The sequence below is a fragment of the Arachis stenosperma genome, chromosome 7, assembly GCF_014773155.1.
Source record: "Arachis stenosperma cultivar V10309 chromosome 7, arast.V10309.gnm1.PFL2, whole genome shotgun sequence".
Lineage (NCBI taxonomy): Eukaryota > Viridiplantae > Streptophyta > Magnoliopsida > Fabales > Fabaceae > Arachis > Arachis stenosperma.
Window position 1 is genome coordinate 7,774,938 of NC_080383.1, and position 22,615 is coordinate 7,797,552.

At 35.5% G+C, this 22,615-nt stretch overlaps 4 protein-coding genes across 4 annotated transcripts; all 4 read right to left on the bottom strand.

The window, feature by feature from the left end:
* Positions 1-171: 171 nt before the first annotated feature.
* On the bottom strand, positions 172-2,670 carry LOC130941086 (receptor-like protein 33). The gene has a single exon (XM_057869474.1). It carries the CDS (start codon positions 2,661-2,663, stop codon positions 486-488), a length of 2,178 nt encoding a protein of 725 aa, XP_057725457.1. The 5' UTR covers positions 2,664-2,670; the 3' UTR covers positions 172-485.
* Positions 2,671-2,720: 50 nt separating this feature from the next.
* On the bottom strand, positions 2,721-3,263 carry LOC130941087 (receptor-like protein 9DC1). The gene has a single exon (XM_057869475.1). It carries the CDS (start codon positions 3,261-3,263, stop codon positions 2,721-2,723), a length of 543 nt encoding a protein of 180 aa, XP_057725458.1.
* Positions 3,264-4,636: 1,373 nt separating this feature from the next.
* Positions 4,637-7,970, bottom strand: LOC130939329 (receptor-like protein 7). Its single transcript, XM_057867439.1, has one exon. The coding sequence runs from the start codon at positions 7,968-7,970 to the stop codon at positions 4,974-4,976; it is 2,997 nt and encodes a 998-aa protein (XP_057723422.1). The 3' UTR covers positions 4,637-4,973.
* Positions 7,971-18,429: 10,459 nt separating this feature from the next.
* LOC130941338 (uncharacterized) lies at positions 18,430-22,222 on the bottom strand. Its single transcript, XM_057869809.1, has 3 exons — positions 21,877-22,222; positions 19,164-20,468; positions 18,430-18,990 (listed from the first exon to the last, which is right to left on the bottom strand). Exons 1-3 carry the CDS (start codon positions 22,057-22,059, stop codon positions 18,763-18,765), a joined length of 1,716 nt encoding a protein of 571 aa, XP_057725792.1. The 5' UTR covers positions 22,060-22,222; the 3' UTR covers positions 18,430-18,762.
* Positions 22,223-22,615: the final 393 nt, after the last annotated feature.

Consider the following 22,615-nt stretch of genomic DNA (forward strand, 5'->3'; position numbering starts at 1 on the left):
ATACATATCGAAAATAAACTAAACCACACATGTATTTATATCGAAATACATTGGTAGCTGATTTTAGTGTACAAATTGCATTTTTGTAGAAAAAAAATAATAGCATCTGCAATGCACTTCACAAATTTAACTATAATATTTACATTTCATGAATCATGAAAAACACACTTTCATGAGTTAATTATCTTCAATATCAATATCACTCGCATAAACCACTCATATAACATAATTATACATTTTTCTCTCACTCTCAGGACACTCGCTACAAAAACAGAGAAATAGAGTTTCTTTAGTAAATAACTCAATTCATTTCATTGTAAGAGTGGTGGTACATCTTGACGAAGCTATAATGATGTAAGCATGGATAAATCACAAGCTTGATATCTAACACATTTTATTCCACAAACAGAAAATTCACATGACAGAAAAAAAAAAGGAAAAAACATGATGCTTTGCATGGCCTCTGATCTTTTGTGCATGTTTTGTTAAGTATAGCCACAAATAAGTCTGGCAAGCCACAAGGGTTTCGCAGTCTTGATAAACAAGCTTCCAAGGAAGGTCCCAAACACCACTCCACATGCATATCCCACTACTACTGACTTCCACCCAAATAACGATTCTTTTGCCTCAGCAAATACTGAAGGTGGTTGTTCTTCATCATTACCGCATGACTTTGACAAAGGGAATCCACAAAGCATTGAGTTTCCTCTGTAGGAATCATTTTGAAATGTATTGAACTGTTTTCCTCTAGGTATCACTCCCTCCAACTGGTTTTTCGAAAGGTTCAAGACAGATAGAAAATTCAAATTTGTCAAAGACAGAGGTATTTCACCTTTCAGTTGGTTCCATGAGAGGTCTAACCATTCTAAACTTGTCAAATTACCTAAAGTTTGTGGAATGTTACCACTGATTTTATTGTGAGAAAGGTTAAGCCCTTTGAGAAAATTCAATTCTCCAAGAATTTGTGGAATTTTTCCTTCAAACAAGTTATTTGACAAGTCTATAGTTGTGAAAATAGTTAATATCCTTGACATTTCTCTCTCTTGACCTTTCATAATGATCACAACAGAGTCATTATATGGTACACTGGTGGTATTAGCAATAGTGCTCATATACTCCAAACTATCAGCTTGAGTATTATCATTCAGAGTCGTCATCATTCCTTGAAACTCTTGAAAGTATTGCATTGGCAAAGGGCCATTAAATTTGTTATTAGACACATCAAAAATTTTCAACTTTGGAAATGGATGCTTCATACTCAAACTAGTGATGGTACCATGAAATTTGTTATTTCGCAAACTGAGTACCTGTAGTTCCTGAAGAACTTCTAGCTGACTGGGAAATACATCTTCTATGTTATTGTCACCAAGGTCTAGAACTTCCAGTTTTGTGCAATGAGCCAACGATTGTGGTACTGGTCCCTCTAATTGGTTGCCATTCAACTTTATAGTCTCAAAAGCATTATTCTTGGAGAAGTTTCCAGGTATGCTTCCATAAAGGTTGTTGATTTGCATATCCAACACCTGTAGCAAAGGAAAGGATCCGAAACATTGTGGAATATTGCCAGTCAAATTGTTGTGAGACAGGATTAGCATATTGAGGAAGCTTGCATTGCATATTGTTGAAGAAATGCCTCCTGTGAAGTTGTTCTTCGAAACTGAGAAATAATAGGTGCCATATGATGGAATTGGAATATTTCCTTGCAGCCTGTTGAGACTGAGATCAATGAACTGCATGTTCTTCCATTTGTACAAGAGCTTGTCATTAAACCATTTGGGAATCACCCCTTCAATTTGGTTATCAGAAAGGTCTAGTACATATAGATCTTGAATGCTTTCTAGGAACTTAGGAAATTTTGTAATCTTACACGAAGATAAACCTAATACGGTAAGGTAAGGTAAAAAATAGTCAACATTGTCGTCTAGGTTAATAGAGAGAAAAGCACTGTGAGATAGATCAAGAAAATTTAAAGATTTGAGCTTTGAAAATTGGTGAAAATCTATATGACCACTCAAATTAGCTGAAGATAAATCTAAAGTGGTAAGATTTTGAAAATTAAATATTGAATTTGGAAAACTACCTTGAAGTTTATTATTAGACAAAACCAAATAATTCATAGAATAAGTCGAGAATTCTCCTATCGGTCCTACGAGGTGGTTGTGCCCAAGATCTAGAAATATCAATGAAGGCAAAGAATAACACCAATTTGGAATTGTCCCATTTAATGAATTATTATACAAAATTAGGGACGTTATTTTTGAGAGTTTTGTATCCTTACTTGGAATTGGGCCTTCTAAGCTATTCAATGACAAATCTAGAACATTAAGTTGGGATAGACGAAAAAGTGATGGTGGCAATTGGCCTCCTAGACTGTTAGAAGAAAGTTGCAAGGTATGTAATTTAGTGAAGTTGTCGAACACGTCTGGGATGTGACCACTGAAACTATTAGAACTAAGATCTAAGTAGGTGAGATGTTTGAGGTTTGAAAGTAAAGATGGAATTTCACCATGAAATCTGTTTCCTAAAAGTTCCAAATGAGTTAGTTGAGTGAGATTCCAAAAAGACACAGGAATTAATCCATCAATTTGGCAATTCCGTAGCCGTAGTTGGTTAAGAGACTTCAAGTGGCCTATGGAATCTGGTATTTTTCTGATAGAAGACATGTCTACGCCATCTAGAATCAACTCTTCCAAGTTAGTGGTGTTACCAATGAGTTTGCTCTATGTTGATTCATCAAGTCTCAGTTCATGATTACAAGACGCGAGATCAAGTGAGAGTAATTTAGACAAGCGAGAGATCGTGGAGGGAATATAATTTCCAAATGATGAGCATGATAGATTGAGATGCGTGAGACTCACAAGATCACCAATTCCAGGATATATTGGAGAGTCGAAGAAGTCATTGGCGGCAAGGTTGAGTTGTTGAAGATGCGTGAGTTGGAACAGAGTGCTGTTAGGATGAAACTCGCCTTGGAGCATGCTGCAACTCAGGTCAAGCCCAATCACGTGCCCTGAGGTGGTGTCGCACGTGACACCATCCCACTCGCAACAATTCGTACCATTCTTCCACGACGCTATCTTGTTGTAACAAGAGGAAAGCGCCGGCCAATCTTTGTACAATGAAGTGTTAATGGAAAATGAGTTCTTGAATTGGAGCAAGTTTGAGTTGTCATGGTGGTTGCATAGTGGCAACACCGATGAGCAACTGGAAGATGGATTATGAAGAAGAAGAAGAAGCAACAAGAAAGTATAACGCCTCATCATTATGTTTAGAAAACTATATTTGTGTATATGTGTGTGGCGCATGGCATTCAGTGCAACTCATGAATGCAAGTTTATATACATCAGCCAGCGCGTGGAATATTCTTCAAACTTAGTTTCTACTTTCTAGTGTAGTGTGTGATGCTTACTAGGTACTCGCAGTGTGAAGACACAAGATTTTTCCACAAAGCGCGTTGAATAACTTTTGTCATAATGGGGAAAAGTTGCATGATATGGACTATTTATTTATTTATTTTTTAAACCCACACCTTTTATTGGTTATCATCCTTCACTTTTCACATAAAACACTAATGGCAAGGTTGCCAAGATCAAGATCCTATTTAGGATCAAGTAGGAGGATAGACACAAAATGTGAGATGGTGAATTTGCATTCACAGCATGATAATTTCACAAACCCACACATGCATGGAATTATTTTTATTTTTATGTTATAACAATAAAGAGAAAGAATATAAAGTATTTGAAATCATTCTCTAAAAGAAAATGAAAATAAAAAGGAAAAACAGATTCTCTTAAGATGAAACAATTAAAGAAGATTAAGAGACTTTGAGTTGAAATTAAAAGATTTGTATTATTTGATTCAAAGAACAATCAAATGCGGAGAAATATGTGAAATTTTAGTCTTAGAATAAACTTCATAATTTCATATGCTTAAATAGAAACTAAGCCAATTAGCCAATTTCTGTTTCTCTTTTTCTTCTGTTTCTTTTCTTTTTCGTAAACATAAAAAAAATAGTAAAATAAAAAGTAAAAATTCCATTACCTTTGAATCAAAATATTATAATTCACGCATTATAAAAATTATAAAATTAATAATAATTAATTCTTTACTATCATTGTATTAATCTTCCTACTTTAGAAGATTTTTTCCATTCTGTCAATAGTGAAATTCAACATTTTGAATCCGTTTACAATTTCACATTAACAAAGGAAAAGAAGAGACAGGGTTATAGAAATCATAATCATAAAAGTATCTGAAAGATTCACACACATCTCACTTGTTTATTAACAATGTATATTTCACTCAATTCCACTCTTTGTTAAAAAAATTTTCTTACTTTTGGTAGTCCAATTCCGTTTCATATTATTTTTACTAAATCCGGTAAGATGTATACTAATTTTTTTTTTTAAAAGTGTATGCTTGGATTATTTTAGATTGATTTATAGTTTAAACTTTAAAGTATATTAATAAGAACATAATGAGTTAATCATGAAAAACACACTTTCATGAGTTAATTATTTTAAAAAAAATATTATTTATAAATTAAAATCAATTACTAAAATCAGCTACCAATATATTTATGTATAATACATGTGTGATTTAATTCATTTTTATAGTGTATTTGTATTGACGAATGACTTTGGTGACTGACCTTATCTTCAATATCAATATCACTCACATAAACCACTTATATGGCATCATTATACATTTTTCTCTCACTCTCAGACACACGCTACAAAAACATAGGAATAGAATTTCTTGACTAAATAACTCAATTCATTTCATTCTTGACATTCATTTCGATGCAAGAGTGGTGGTACATCTTGACGAAGCTATAATGATGTATGCATGAATAAATCATAAGCTTGATATCTAACACACTTTATTCCATAAACAGAAAATTCCCATGACAGAGAAAAGAAGGAAAAGCATGATGCTTTGCATGGCCTTGATCTCCTGTGCATGTTTTGTTAAGTATAGCGACAAAGAAGTCTGGCAAGCCACAAGGGTTTAGCAGTCTTGATGAACAACTTTCCAAGGAACATTCCAAATACCACTCCGCATCCATATCCCACTGCAACTGACTTCCACCCAAATAATGATTCTTTTACCTCAGGAAACGCTGGTTGTTCTTCATCATTGCCGCATGACTTTGACAAAGGGAATCCACAGAGCATTGGATTATCTTTGTAGGAATCATTTCGAAATGTATTGAACTGTTCTCCTGTTGGTATCATTCCCTCTAACTGATTCTCAGAAAGGTTCAAGACAGACTGAAAATTTAAATTTGTCAAAGACAAAGGTATCTCACCTTTCAATTGGTTCCGTGAGAGGTCTAACCATTCCAAACTTGTCAAATTTCCCAAAGTTTGTGGAATCATACCACTGATTTTGTTGTGTGAAAGGTTAAGCCCTTTGAGAGAATTCAATTCTCCAAGAATTTGTGGGATTTTTCCTTCAAATAAGTTATTTGACAAGTCTATGGTTGTGAAAATAGTTAATATCCTTGACATTTCTATCATTTGACCTTTCATAATGATCACAACAGAGTCATTATATGGTACACTGGTCGTATTAGCAATAGTGCTCATATACTCCAAACCACGAGTTTGACTATTATCATTCCGAGCCATCATTCCTTGAAACTCTTGAAAGTATTGCATTGGCAAAGGGCCACTAAACTTGTTATTAGACACATCAAAAATTCTCAACTTTGGAAATGGATGCTTCCTACTCAAACAAGTAATGGTACCATAAAATTTGTTATTTCGTAAACTGAGTACCTGTAATTCCTGAAGAGCTTCTAGCCTTCTGGGAAATGCATCTTCTATGTTATTGTCACTGAGGTCTAGAACTTCCAGATTTGTGCACTGAGCCAACGATTGTGGTATTGGTCCCTCTAATTGGTTGCCATTCAACTTTATAGTCTCAAAAGCATTCTTCTTGGAGAAGTTTCCAGGTATGCTTCCATAAAAGTTGTTGATTTGCAAATCCAAAACCTGGAGGAAAGGAATGGTTCCTAAACATTGCGGAATCTTGCCATTCAAATTGTTGTGAGACAGGATTAGCATATTGAGGGAGCTTGCATTGCATATTGTTGAAGAAATGCCTCCTGTAAAGTTGTTCTTTGAAACTGAGAAATAATAGGTGCCATATGATGGAATTGGAATATTTCCTTGCAGCCTGTTGAAACTGAGGTCAATGAACTCCATGTTCTTCCATTTGTACAAGAGCTTGTCATTAAACCATTTGGGAATCACCCCTTCAATTTGGTTATTAGAAAGGTCTAGTACTTTTAGATCTTGAATGCTTCCTAGGAATCTAGGAAATTTTGTAATCTTACACGAGGATAAACGAAACCTAGTAAGGTTAGGTAAAAAATAGTCAACATTGTCGTCAAGGTTAATAGAGAGAAAATTATTGTGAGATAGATCAAGAGAAAGTAAAGATTTGAGCTTTGAAAGTTGGCGAAAATCTACATGACCACTCAAATGAGCTGAAGATAAATCCAAAGTGTTAAGATTTTTCAATTTAAATATTGAAGTTGGAAAACTACCTTGAAATTTGTTATTAGAGAGAACCAACGAATTCAGAGAATAAGTCGAGAATTCCCCTATCAGTCCTACGAGGTTATTGTGCCCGAGATCTAGATTTGTCAATGAAGGCGAAGAATAACACCAATTTGAAATTGTCCCATTTAATAAATTATTACCCAAAAATAGGTACTTTATTTTTGAGAGTTTAGTATCTTTACCTGGGATTGGGCCTGCTAAGCTATTATATGACAATTTTAAACTAAAAAGTTGGGATAGACGAAAAAGTGATAGTGGCAGTTGGCCTCCTAGACTGTTAGAAGAAAGTTCCAAGGTATCTAATTTAGTGAAGTTGTCGAACACATCTGGGATGTGACCACTGAACGTATTATCACTAAGATCTAAGTAGGTGAGATGTTTGAGGTTTGAAAGCAAAGATGGAATCTCACCATGAAGTCTATTTCCTGAAAGGTCCAACTGTGTTAGTTGAGTGAGGTTCCACAAAGACACAGGAATTAACCCATCAAATCGGCAAAACTGTAGCCGTAGTTGGTTAAGAGACTTCAGGTGGCCTATGGAATCAGGTATTTCTCCTGAGAATACTGTGTAAGAGAGATCCAAGATCCTTAGAGGAGTGCTCCAATTGGACTTTGGAAGTTCACCTTTCAGCTCTTCATTCAGTAACAAACTTAGTTCTTCAAGATTAGGAAAACCAAGTACGTCAGTTGGAAATTTTCCATGCAATCCAGTGTCAGAAAGTCTCAAGGACAGCAAAGAGGATGACAAATTCATCAGCGAAGACAATGAAGTTTCTCTAAGGGAAGACATGTCTACGTAATCTAGAAGTAGCTCATTCAAGTTAGTGGTGTTACCAATGAGTGTGCTCCATGTGGATTCATCAAGTGTCAGTTCATCATTATACGAGAGATCAAGTGAGAGTAATTTAGACAAGTGTGAGATTGTGGACGGAATATCACCACCCAATGCTGAAGTGGATAGATTGAGATGGGTGAGACTCACAAGATTACCGATTTCGGGATATATTGGAGAGTCGGAGAAGTGATTGAAGGCAAGGTTGAGTTGTTGAAGATGCGTGAGACGGAAGAGTGTGCTGTTCGGATGAAATTGGCCTTGAAGCATGCTGCAACTGAGGTCAAGGCCAATCACGTGACCTGATGTGGTGTCGCACGTGACACCATCCCACTCGCAACAATCCGTACCATTGTTCCACGACGCTGTCTTGTTGCTGTTGGAATAAGAAGAGGAGCACGCCCAATCATTGTACGATGAAGGTTTGATGGCAAATGAGTTCTTGAATTGGAGTAGGTTTGAGTTGTCATGGTGGTTGCATAGTGGCAACACCGATGAACAAGTGGAAGATGGAGTATCAATAAGAAGAAGAAGAAGAAGCAAGGAGAGAGTAAAAGACCTCATCATTATGATGTCACAATAATAATGTTTAGATTTTTAATGTATATGCATGTGAGTGGTGCATGGCATCCAGTGCAACTCATCAATGCAAATTTATATACATCAGCCAGCACGTGGAATATGCTTCAAACTTAGTTTGATCGTGTAGTGTGTGGTACTGGGTATTCGCATTTTTCCACAACGTTTTTCTACATCCCCATCGCATTAGCGAGTATTGACTGATTTTAATGACTAATTTAATACAAATAATATTGTTGTATTAGGGATAATAAACATTTTTCTAAAAGTTTAAACTGATTTTGGGTTTACCCATGATCAAACTCTTAACTTTTCGAATCTAAAGCTCTAATACTATGTCATGATACCATTCATCCCAAAAATTTCAGCGAATGAGAAAAGGTAATACTAATGATTATATCTCTAATATTCCCTAAATCTCCATTGTACAACTGGTACTTTTCCTTTTGTTTATTATATTATACTATCTTCATTACAGCTTGAAATAAATCACTGATCACTCACTCATATATGCTGTTCATTAACAAATTATATCAAACGTACACTTTAGTCCATAAACAACGAAGTTTACATCACAGAACAGGAAGCTAATAAGTAATAAGTCATTATATTCTTCTATGATATGCATGGCTACACAGAAGTCTCGCAAGCCAGACGACAAGGGTTTCGTTAATTCCCAGTCAAAATAATACTTTGATTTGAAATATTTGTTTGATTCGATAGTATATTATATTCTTGACACTGATTTTCTACAAAGCGCGTTGAATAACAAGTTATGTCATAATCAGGGAAAGTTGCATGATATGGACTATGGAGAATGAAGAAGCAACAAGCGTGATAACCAATGCCTATGGACTATTTAATTAAAAAAGAAAAAGTATAAGTAACCAATAATATTTTTGAATAATGTGTGAATAATGTGAATTAATAGAATAAAAAGAATAAATTTAATTAATAACATTAAATTAAAGTATCGTATATTTTTATTTAATTGGTGGTTGTTCGTATTGTTTAAGATTGTCATTGAAAAATATTTTGAGAGTTAGTCAGAACTTCCTGCAAAAAAGAAAGAAAGAAAAATATGGTTAATTAGATGAAATATATAAATAAAAAGGAATAACATATTATTCAAGAATAAAAAAAGTATAGTAGATGTTATTGATGCAAATTAATTTTATTATGGAGGCAACGTTAGTTTAGGACACGGATATGGAGAGCAGGGGAATTTTATCGGGCTGTTGTGTCAGGAGGACACTAATCGGACCGTGTGAGTTGTTGAAGAGAACTCAGACCCTCCGATTTTCTGGTCCAAAAGCGGATCGTCCGAGTTGCTGTTCTCCAAGCCGGTGTCGTTGAATGGATGTTCCCCACAGACGGTGTCCCTATAACCCAACCAAACCGAGTCATTGCATGCGTACCCAGGAAATTCACTTTTCCTTTCTTCCCCATCCAACACAAAGAACTTCATCTTCTTCCTCTCTCAACGTTTTGATATTCAGCTGTTTGAGGGAAAAAAAAACTAAAATGTCAAAGAAATCAAAACCTAGGAATGTTAATCGTCCGGAACTTCACATTGTAAAATATCTGAGCTATTCTGATTATGTAAGTTTTTTTGTTAAATCCTTTTTATGTTTTTAGAATTATATTTTTTATTTTTAGAAATTTAATTATATTTATGGTTGTTAGGAGTTGAACTGAAGAACATATACATGAATTAGTGTATAATTTTATTGATAGAAATTTAAAAATAAATGTTTAAATAAGGTGTAAATGTAGTTAGTTCTTGTTTAGAGTTGTTTGTAATATAATAAATTATTTAAAAAAAAATTAGTTTTTAAAAATTTTTGGAATAATATTAGAAGTTATGGTTAATTGAAGAAATTTAGGAATATATATTTAAATAATAGTTAAAAATATATACGTTTAAATATAGTTAAATTGTTGTTTAGATTCTTTTTTAATAATAGATTAGAAGTAAAAAATTAATATTAGAATTTTTTGTAATAATATTAGAAATTATAGTTAAGTGGTTAACTGTTTTAATTAAATTTAAAAATTTAGAAATATGTATTTAAATAATAGTTAGATAAGTGGGTTTAAATATAATTAATTCTTGTTTAGAATTTTTTTTTTCGAATATGAATAGCTCAGTATTAGATATGACTTATTTATAAATTTTTGTAATAATATTTGAAATTAGAGTTAACTAGTAGTTAACTGTTATGTTTAATTTTAAGAATTTATGGTTATATGTTTAAATAATAGTTAGCATCATGTGTGTTTAAAAATAATTAGTTGTTGTTTAGACTTTTTTCTAATATAATAGATTAGTATTAAAAATGACTTGTTTATAATTTTTTATAATAATTTTAGACATAATAATTAATTAATTAACTGTTATAATTAATTCTGAAAATTATAATTTTAGGATACTTTTGGTGTATATTTTTTTGGAACAATGTTGATAATTTTAAATGGTAAATTAAGATCTGTAAAGTATAATTTATTTGCAATTTTGGTAGTAATAACTTGTTACTAGTTAGCTTTTTAATGTACAGAAATATGTTATCTTAGTTGAGGTTTTATTATTATTACATTGGAACATTATTAGTTAGATAGAAAGTGAAAATATGTATTAGTGACTATTATCTACAGTAAGTTAGATATAAGTTCTATGTACATTAATTAAAATTAGAGATGAAAATGTTATTACTTAGTAAATTGGATTTAATATAATTATATGTTTTAATTAGATTTTTTAAAATTATGTATGATAGTTGTGTAATTTGAATCGTGCTTTTGCTATGCTTTTGTAGGCTTTACAGATGTTGACATGTGATCACCCTGTCCCTCCAGATCGGTACAATGAGAGAGTGGAAGAGCATTTACGATCAACTGGATTTTACCATGTTAGTCAGATTGGAGTAGTTCAATGTCAGAAAGCACTGATAAATGCTTTAGTGGAAAGGTGGCACCCGGACACACATACCTTTCACCTTCCGGTTGGTGAATGTGCCGTGACACTAGAAGACGTGGCTATGATCTTTGGTCTTCCGACCAACGGCCTTCCAGTGACAGGGATGACTTTGAGTAGTTTTGAAGCCTTAGAGGCGGAGTATCTGCACTAATTTAGGGTCGCACCGAGAAAGTTGGATTGTCGAGGAAGCGGCATAAAACTGACGTGGCTACGGGATTTAAAAGAACGGATACAGTTGATTGATGAAAACAGTATACAGGTGTACGTTAAATGCCACATCATGTTGATCGGTACGATCTTGTTTGGAGACAAGACTGGGGCATCTGTCCACTGGAAGTATCTGCCTCTGCTGAATGATTTTGCTAGTATTAGACAGTACAATTGGGGATCAGCATGCCTAGCACACCTGTACAGGAGTTTATGCAGGGCATCACGATTTGACTGTAAGGAAATCGATGGGCCGCTAACCCTTTTACTGTGTTGGGCATGGATTCGCCTACCACATCTAGCCCCGGTTCCTAGGAAACCCCGCAGTTTTTCGCTTGCAAACAGGTAACATTATCTTACATTTACCTGGTATCTTCATACTTAGAATCCAATTGTGTTAATGAGATGTGTTATATTAGATGGCGTAACTGGGAGCGTGGAGACCGAGTCTATAGATATCTTAAGCTTGCTCATTTTAGGAAGGCCAAGGATGATCTTCAGGAAGGCCAGGTGTGTTTGCATTACCGCTGTGTTTGCTTCAGGTCTAGTGATTTAGTTATTTGGATTTTAATTATTTGCTTGCTTTACTGTTACCAGTTTTTGTGGGTTGCATATTCTGTTGATCGTGTTGATCCGGACATAATTCCTGCTGACATCTACATGCACTCGATGATTTGGAGTGCAACGGTGCCGTTGGTATCTTTTGAGTTATTGAATGGCATGCTACCGACAGGTTTAGACGACAGCTCGGTTTTGTTCAGGGAGTTCCTCATCAGGAACAGAATCTAGATCGTGCACACGGAAAAGTCTTAACTGGTCCTAAGAATCTGAACTGGGCCACAGCCACGTCTCATTCATTTTGGGTGATGCAGTAGACAAACAGGTATAATCACGTTCTTACTGAGGAGACCATGGCTCCGCAGCAGCCGTTAGATACTTATATGTACTGGTACCGTTCAAAGTATGGTGATCGCTTGAATTTGTCGGATCTTGCAGTCCAAGAGGATGTTGAGGGTGACCAGGTTATGGATGATGACAATGAAGAGCAGGAGCCACAGTCACCACCGCCTCCAGGTTCATCTCCACCTCCACCTCCGCCTCCACCGCTAGAAGAACAACGTCATTCCACAAGCCAATATGTACCTTAGACACAGTTTCCTATGTCGTTCCCGATACATCAGCAGCATTGGGATACGCCACAGTTTGACTCAGGAGGCAGAGGTTCTTTTAGCCAGTTGCTTGGGTTCATGGCCTCAGATGCCGACCAAGCACAACATGGCCAGCAGGCCGACTTCATGGTGGGTAGGCATTTATTTGACGCGAGGTATCCATTTCTCACCTACTCGGGTACTTCTGGAGGGTTTGTATCTGGTGATTCTAGTAGGAGTGACAGTGGTCGAGGAGTTCTGAATAGTCAAAACCCAAACCGTGTTTCAATGACTCTGATTGAAGTAAATACTAAGACATTTGGGCATGAGACTGATGAGTACTTAGTGGATGAGCCGGATGACGAGGAGGACGAGGAGGATGAGGACGAGGACACGGAGGAGGAAGAAGATGAGGACATGGACCAGGATGAAGAATCCCGTAATGACGCAGGTTTAATATTGATTTGCACCTTCAGTCAATTCATGTTATCATATTATTGTTTGCATTGTTGGATAGGAATGATTAAATTATTTACTTGTTTGGTCAATTGATGATATTATATTCATGTATGTTATGTTGGTTAAGGTTGATTATACTATATACTTGTTAAGTCAATTGATGATATTATATTCATGTAGGGTATGTTGGTTAAGATTGATTATACTATATATTTGCTTGGTCTGATTGCATTATATACAGGTGACAAAAGCACTCCAGATGAGACAGGCAAAGGCAACAATCTCAGGATTGATCCACCGCATCGAAGAGAGAGTCGATACACTCCGTCCGTGTTCAAAAAGGCCGCGAAGAAATGCAAGAACCTAGCGAACTTTGGAAAGTGGACAGCGAGAAAGTAGCTGTGATGTAGCTAGTTCTCTCTATGTATCAGTTATATTTCGTCTAGTATACTTTAACTATTTATGTATGACAAAACTTTCCTAAGTACCAACTAAGTATTGTATGTTTCATTTGAATTTCCTGAATTTCATCAAACAATTATACGTATGATGACTACGCATGTGAATCTTTACTTGGACACAGGTTACAATGATTCAATTATGATAAAGTAGTTTCACACAGGTTACAATGAGTCAATTATCATAAAGTATATTGACACAGGTTATAATGATTCAATTATCATAAAGTTCATTGACACAGAGTACAATGATTCAATCCTCATAAGGTACATTGACACAGGTTACTAAGAAACAATTATCATAAGGTACATGTACATAAGTTACATTTTTCCAAATATCATATCAGTCTACTGCGCATTGTGGTCAGTACCTGGACCATCTCCCTGACGGCATCTACTACGACTGTGTTCCTCAGCCCCACATTGCCTACATCGCCTCGGACGACATAACATCCGTGTGTCCATCTCATTCAAGAAGCGCGTCATCCTGGGGCGACCTTTGGAAACGCGTCTCAGATACAGATTCGATACGAATCGAGGACCATTGTAAGAAGGCCACGTAGTAGGATTCTCGAGTGGCCTAAACCTAGCCCGATAAACGCGTCTAACTTGGTCCATCTTAAAGACGTCATGCACATACACCTGCCAATCTAGTTGTTGATTTGCACAACATGCAAACACATGCCGGCAAAGAATCCAGTCCACTTGGAACTCACCACAGTCAAATTGTTGACGACGGAGGTCAACAGCGTACTCCACTCCACTTGGCATCTCGCGCACTTCAAAGACCTCATTCTGCCTGTCGAAGCAATTAACCTGGATGTTTCCTGATGCAAGCTGATTTGCATGAATTTTGGAGGTCACATGCTCAGAAAAAATATGGCCAACATTGATCCGAGCCTCCTCCTCGGCTCTTTTCCGTGTGAACAACTCATTAAGTCAGTAGAATTTTACTTTAACAAGTGCAGTGATGGGGAGATTGCATGCACCTTTCAAGACTGAGTTGATGCATTCCACTAGATTAGTCGTCATGTGACCCCATCGGTAACCACCGTCGAATGCCAACGCATACTGTTCACGGGGTATATGGTCTAACCAGTTAGTGTAAGTCTCGCCCCGCTCTCATAGACGCTGGTACCGCACTTTATACTCGCGAACCGTCCTCGAATATCCTGCACAATATCAGATAGCAGACAAAAGATAAGGTTCACGAGGTTGAAATTAATCGCAGCTATGTTAATAACAAACTTTGACGTTCTTAACGTTACCTATATTGATGACAAGCTTTTGAAGGTACGGTGCCTTGAAGTTCCTCAAAAAGTTTGACTCTATGTGCCTGATGCAAAACATGTGAAAAGCTCTAGGAGGTGACCAACCTCCGTTACTGTGTTCCACAGCTGCATTTCTAGACTCATGTCAGTCCGATATAAGTCCGACACCATCTCGAGTCACAATATGTTGACGCAGGTTGCTAAGAAAAAAGAGCCACGCATCAGAAGTCTCTCCCTCGACAATAGCAAATGCAATCGGGGCGATATTGTCGTTACCATCCTAGGAAACGGCCACTAACAAATAACCCTTATACTTTCCGTACAAGTGAGTCCCGTCCACCTGGACAACTGGCTTACAATGTCTGAATACTTTAATGCAGGGATAATAGCTCCAGAAGACTCGATGCAATACCCGGATATCAGTTACCAAGTCATCCCTTTGATATGCAGGTATAGTCTCAAAATGTACGACAGCTGATGGCTCTTTATGACATATGGCCTCGAACCATATGGGCAATGCTTCGTACAATGCTTCCCAACCTCCAAATATTTTCTCAACTGAATTTTGCTTAGCCAACCAAGCTTTTCGATAACTGACGGTGTAGTTGAACTTCGACTGCACTTTTACAATAACTGATTTTACCTTTATTGAGGGTTCAGCCTCAACCAACGGCTTTATGGCTTCTGCAATTGTATTTGAATCTAGTTTTGAATGATCCTGAGAAATGGTTGCCCTGGTACAAGTGTGACTGCCGTTGTACCTCCTAATAACCCAACAGTACTTTCTGCTAATCATGCTAACTCTGATAAGCCAATCACACCCTGACCCGTACTGTGTACACTTCGCATAAAATGTCAATGGCTCCTACTCGTACACACGGTAGTCTACACTTCTTTGGAGGGTATACTCCTTCATCGCCTTAATAACAGCTTCCCTAGAACTAAATTCCATCCCCACAGCAAGTTCACCATCTGCGACAAAAAGAATTTCTGCCAGGACGACAGACAAACCATAAGTATCAAGTAAACGATTGTGTAATGACCAAATTTAAAAGTAAATCAGTACTAACAACATCAATAATGATATAAATAAGCTTTACATACGTTATTATCTCAATCTCAATAAAATAAAGATACAAACACCTTAATACATACTGTTAATTAATACAAATGATCTAAATAACTTAAAATATATACTAATCGCCGAAATAACTAAAAATAAATACTATGACAAATACTCATTAATAAATCCTAATTAACTAAATAACTAAATAATTACAAATTAACTAAATCACTAAAAATAAATAGTAATCGCCTAAATAACTAAAAATAAATACTATCACAAATACTAATGAATAAACCCTAATTAACTAAATAACTAAATTAATACAAATTAATTAAATAACTAAAAATAAATACCAATATCTTAAATAATTTCAAAAATACTATATTAAATACTATGATAAATACTTATTAATAAATCCTAAATAACTAAATAAATACATATTAACTAAATAACTAAAAATAAATACCAATCGCCTAAATAACTTTAGAAATACCATAATAAATATTTATTAATAAATTCTAATTAATTAAATAACTAAATAAATACAATTTAAGTAAATAACTAAAGATAAATATCAATCACCTAAATAATTTCATAAATACTATAATAAATACTATAATTAACTAAATAGCTAAAAATAAATGCATATTAACTAAATAACTAAAAATAAATACCAATGCCTAAATAACTTCATAAATACTATAGTGAATACTTATTAATAAATACTAATTAACTAAATAACTAAATAAATACTGGTTAATAAATACCAATTATTTCAAAATAATTTTATCTTAAACTTGACTAAATAAACTCTTTTACAAATAATAGATTGAGTACCTGCACCTATATAGTCCAGAAACTCTGGAGCATGCATGGCTTTTAAATCCAAAATTCGCATGAAAGATGGCTCCTCAAATGGGACTTCGTTCGCAAGTGCATTTGCCACATCTGTCACATTCGGAGCCACAGTGTCGTCACCTTGCTCTTTATCTCCGTCTGGACCAACATATTCGTAATTGCATTCGAACTCTTTCTCACTCTCACTATTGTAGTCTTCTTATAAAATATTTCGGTCGGCCTCAGATTGTTCGAATTCAATGTACAACTCGATGAACGAGATTTGAGCACGACTTTCAATATACATTGAAAACATCTCTTGCATGCTTGCTTCGTCCGTTATATATTTGGTTTGAAATTGAATGAATCCACCAAATACTGGTACAGGATATCTGTATAAAATACATGATATTTTTCTTGACATCTCCGAATCTATCTTCTCACAAATCACGCTTTTAAACTCTTCAAATGAAATTGTGAAGGGAATAACAACATCTAACGGATCATCACAAACAAATTTTACTCCTTCAGGCGTCTGCAACAAAATCTGACCAAAATAATACACTTTCAAAAGCACTCTATCATCCATTCCTCTCACTCACTTAAACAAAAATAGAAATTTCACCCTCAACTTTTTTTCCCAACCTAGGTAAACCTAGGTATACACACCAGACCTAGGGAAAGAAGAAGAAAAGTCGAACAAGATGAAGAAACTTGGATCTGGTCGGCTGTCTACGGTTCGCACACCTCACAAGTATATATATACACACACAAGTCGGACCAACCGAGTTGTGCAACCTAATTCAAAAATATTATATAATAATGAAAACGGACTGTCCGATTTTATTTACCGTAAATTCAAAAAAAAATTTCTCATGCACGACTCGGACCCAACTGACTACTTGAACCACATTCAAAAAAAAAAAAACTCAAGAAAGAAGACCTAAGAACATCCAGTCAGGAGTAGCACCCATTGTGGAAAAGATGGTTGAATCGCGTCTCAGGTGGTTTGGACATGTGGAAAGAAGACCGATAGAACATCCAGTCAGGAGGGTGGATGAGATGGAAGATGGACAAAGAGCGAAAGGCAGAGGAAGACCTAAGAAGACCATCCGTGAGGTGGTCAAACGAGATCTACATGTAAACGGTCTCTCTGTAGACATGATACATGACAGAGCACAATGGCGTCGTTTGATTCATGTAGCCGACCCCACTTAGTGGGACAAGGCTTTGTTGTTGTTGTTGGATGCTCAACAAGTGAGAGTTGGACCACCAACAATAACATGCCAATTGAACAAAGACTCTTCAAACATAGTGATAAGAATAGTTGAACACTTGAACATCTCCAAATCTTTCTCACCATCTAATTAAAATTTTAAAACACATTTTCTGTAACTAAAATTCTTACCACAAAGAAGAAGAAGAATCATGAATATATATAGTGTCATATACAATAATCTTACAATGTTTTCGGTCAAAGTGTCATTCCTACTAAAAATCTAAATATATATATATATATATATATTAACTGAGAATTAGTTCTATTTACAGTCCAATTTCATTTCATATATATTATCAAATGTGATAAGATGTAGATGAACATCTTTTTTGAAAGTGCTCCGATTATTTTAGATTAATTTAAAATTCAAAATACATTAAATAAAAGCATAAAATTAGTTAACCATAATAAGTTGACAACATGATACTTTTTATTAAAAATTTCCACACGAATCATAATCAAATATGCTAGCAAAGTTTAAAGATCCATAATTTCAGGTGATTTAAATCGAAAATAACATAATAGAATTTAAATCTAGTTTACATAAAACGAACTTAAGCCATGATAATTTCTTGAAAATTCAAAATAACATTCCAACCCATTTGGCACATAAAATTTGTAAACTATATATATATATATATATCACATAGACTAACATTTTTTTCTGGAAGTGCTTAGATTATTTTTTCATTTATTTAAATTTCAAAACAATGTTAAATAAAAGCACAGAAATGTATTATGATAAGTTGACAATATATATGATGCATTCTATTAAGAATTTGCACATGAAAAATAATTGCACTACGCATGAGGTTCTGTAAAAGTGTCTTGTACAAGAATTTGGAACACATTCTCCATAACCATAGATATAGCTGAAATCATCATTTCGTACATACTGAGTGCAAACAATTTTATATATCCAGAGACCAAAAATTATGGCAACCCAAAGGCAAAATAGAAAGTTTGTGGGTCACAATCTGAGTTACTGTTTCTGTCCATTTCTATTTTGCCACTCAAATTATATCCCTCCCATGTTCAAATACAGTATCAGGACTCTGAACAACACAAGAATGAATTAGCCTTTTTGATGAACAGCAATCTGGTGTATGTCCATGTCCTTCAGCATCACTGCACGCCCACACGAATCACAAGGGGCTGTCCTCGACCCACAAACACTCTCATGCTCAGACAATCCTCTTAATCTATCACGCGCATCAATGGCAGAACTTCCAGCTTGTACCATATCACCACAAAACCGACATGAAATTAACCGCAATGGGCAAACTGAAGCTTGGTGCTCAACCTAACAAGAATGTAAAAACATATTTATCAGATAAATTTAAATAAGATGAAGGAATTTGTGATTTGGCACTGCTTTTATAAATAAACATCATATCTAAGCCAATTACAATAGTAATACATTCGTAAGGGCATCAAAAGAGAACAATAAAAGAATGAAGAAGGGAATTAACTTACCATTTGCTGTTTCTCAAGGATTATTCCACAAGGGCAGTGAAGTGGCTCATGAAAAACTTTCATGTGTTTTTCCAATTCTACCTGCTGGAAAGCTTGACCACACCTATCACAGTGAATATGGTTCTTGGACTCTTCCATTCTAAGAACAACTCCACAGCCTGCATGCTGACAGACAACATTGTGCCTGCTACAGTATGCTTCATGCAGCGCGATAGTTCTAGAAGGTATGTAATGTTTGCAATTCCTACATTGTTCGGTATCCGTCCCAGCAGATGACATGGAAGATGATGATGCTTGCTGACCCACTTTTTGATTGAAGTCGTCCTGAATTGTGACTGATATATTATACTTAGTCATCCCCTTAAAGCCATAAATACCGATGCTGTAACTCCCTGCTCCTAACTTTTTATCTTTAGAAGTAAGAATCAAAGTTTTGGAACCAATATCATGGGAAGACCACTCATGTTGATGCCGTGTAGGGAATATGAGAGGATGTCTAGAAATGAATAGATCAGTATCTCCTCCATCTATTTCTGATTCCAATTTTATCTCTACACTAGAATTCCCACTAGAGATTTTCTCCCAGGTGCCATTGTCGATTGAGAATTTGTAATAGACAAACTTTCCTTCATCTACAGTTCCACTTTGTGATGACCCAATCGCAAGTGGCAGCAGAACATGCTGATCTATGTTGTCTGAGGTTGTAAAAGGATCAACTATGTCAACTTCAATATCTGTTTCTAAAACAGATACACTTTTGGAAGGTTTCAACTCAAGCACCCTTAATTTGTATACAAGTTCTCCATAGTTAACGGTTAAAATGTCGCCTTGGGAAAGAGTTGCATGCTGCCGAAGACTCGTTTCAAGGATAGCCTTATGATTTGGCAAATCTGAAAATCCAACTCTTTCAGGTTGAAGTTTTGCATAAGTCCCTTTCGGAAGCCAAACATAGCGAACTTCAACTAATGGAGATTTTACCATGCCTTCAGAAAACAAATTACTCCATACATGAGGAGGAAGACCCACTGAACCTTCTTCTGCAGTGAACTCCAAAACTCCGGAATGGGTTGTCCCTTGCTTCTCTTTATTGATATCTTCAATGCTTGAAGAGTCTTCACTGTGAACTAATGACAACTGGAAGTACATGGGCCCCTTGTCCAGAGCACCCTGATCAGACAATTCTGTGAAGCAAGACGGAGGCAGTTTTATCTTATCTCCATTACCTTGGCAAGGCATAGCTTCCAGCAAACGGTAAAACACAATTCCCCTCCCAGCAATAAGGCTTTCTTGCATCTGTTGATCAGCCTGAATTAAGAAACACAAATGAAGAGAAATCACATATTCAGTATTCAAGTACAGACGTAAAAAAAACATAGATATAAAAATAGCAACTGCAGGAAAAGAAAATATTGCACAAGGCATGGTAAATATTGCTATATCATAAGCTCATAACTTATTAATAAACATAACTACATTATAACAATGAAATGTGAAATTGTATGTACCAACACGAAAAGAAGTACAGAAGCAGAAAAGCACGGAACATTAAATTACATAGACATCATAGACATCGAAAAACAAACAATGAGGTTCCTTCACCACCAGTGTGTTCAGTCAGATAATATCATACTAGCGCAAGATCCAACATCCCCTGATCCTAGCAAAAGGGCGAGAAGAATAAACTTAAAAAGGCAACCACAAAAAAGAAACACTACAATCAAATTTCCATCATTGAGTTGAACCAAATTGTCACTAGTAACTAACTATTAAACTAATAGCAATATCAAAATCCTATACTGGTACATTGCACTTCATGAATCATGATAACTCCATTCCTTGTTAAAAATAACACACAAAAGATAACACCCATCTCCAATGTCCTAAAGCCTAATTCTCCCATAACAGACCTGACCCGTCCGTTGGCTATAACTCGGCTCAGGTAAAACTATAAATCGGAATCTGGTTAAAACTAAATACACACGTGCTATATCAGGAGTACGTGAAGAGCACGTGTTTTGCTCTCCTAACAGACTTATCCTATAAAAGCAAATAACTACGTCCCAACCCAAATGGGCACAGGAATCTCTCCGCAAATCTCTCTAAACAAGGTCACTAAAACACAATTACGATTAGCTAAAGCTCCGCAGAGCAGTTTTGAAAATTCTTGTAACTATCCTAGATACAACTTTATAAATACAAGTAATTGGCTAGATCATAGGTACATTATTCATTATGATTAATTTGATATTTATCTTCTAATCTTACTGAGCGATGGAGTGCTTTTGCAGGTGCCCACTGCCATCGTTCTTAGAAGAGCCCACATATATCTCACCCAATCCAAAGAGAGACGAGTTCAAGCATTGGGCACCACAAACTATACCTTGGAGTGGGCCACTCACCCAAAAACAAGACCCAATATCGAAAACTTTAGCTCACCAAGGTGAGTGCAAAAGGGATACATAACATCAATTTCAAGATTCAATCAATCGATACAAGCCAGTATCTACCTTAAAAAAAAATAGCCTTTCTAGGGAACAATAAAAAATCATAAATTTCTAATCTTCAACTACGCTATTCATTCTAAAGGTCAAGGGCACAATTATTGAAATTTAACTAAATTACAAAACTAAAGATAAAATTAAGCAACAACATAATTGGATACCAAAAGAAAATTAAAGGGAAAAAAAAGGGGGGTTTTGGGGAAAAGAGGTACCTTGAGTTGAGCTTCAGCTGCATCGATACGACGAGATCGCTGAGCGGCTTCGATGGCTTCCCTCTGCTTCTGTGCTTCTTCTTTGGCTTTCTTTTCCCTGAGAAGCTTCAACCTGGCTCTCTCTTTCCTCTCCTTCTGCTCTTTCTCGAGCTTCTCTCTGGCTCTTCGCAGCTCAAAATCCATCTCTGTGTTTCTAGTTGTTCTTGGTGAATGATGAATCCGTGTAGATGAAGAAACGAAGGAGTTTTTGGTGGTTTTTGTGAATCTAAGAATTTGTCATGCACGATCACGAAGCTGTGTTTGTCTCTCCTTTATATTGTTGTTGGTTTCGTTCAAAGTATTTGGGTGGTTTTTTTATTTATTTATTTTTATTTTATTATTTTTGCAGTGGTCGGTTGGCTGAATGGGTGGGTTTAATAAGAAGGGGGCTTGTATTCTAGAAGGATCTGGGCCTTTCACATGAGCCCAAGCCCACTACTCTTTTTGCTATAAGAGTTAAATTGTGATTTTGCTTGAGTTCACACCAAATAGTTTCTTTCTTTGTTTTTTTGAATGAATTTTAAGTGCTGGTTAATTTCTTGAATTCATTTTGCTGTTAAATAGGTAAACGTGTATATACTCAGAAAATATTATTAAGCAAGTAAAATTTAGATCATCTAAATTTTAAATTTTACTCTAGAAGATAAAACATGATTTCTTACCATTTATTTTACAGGTGAGACTAATAAAAAAAATATGA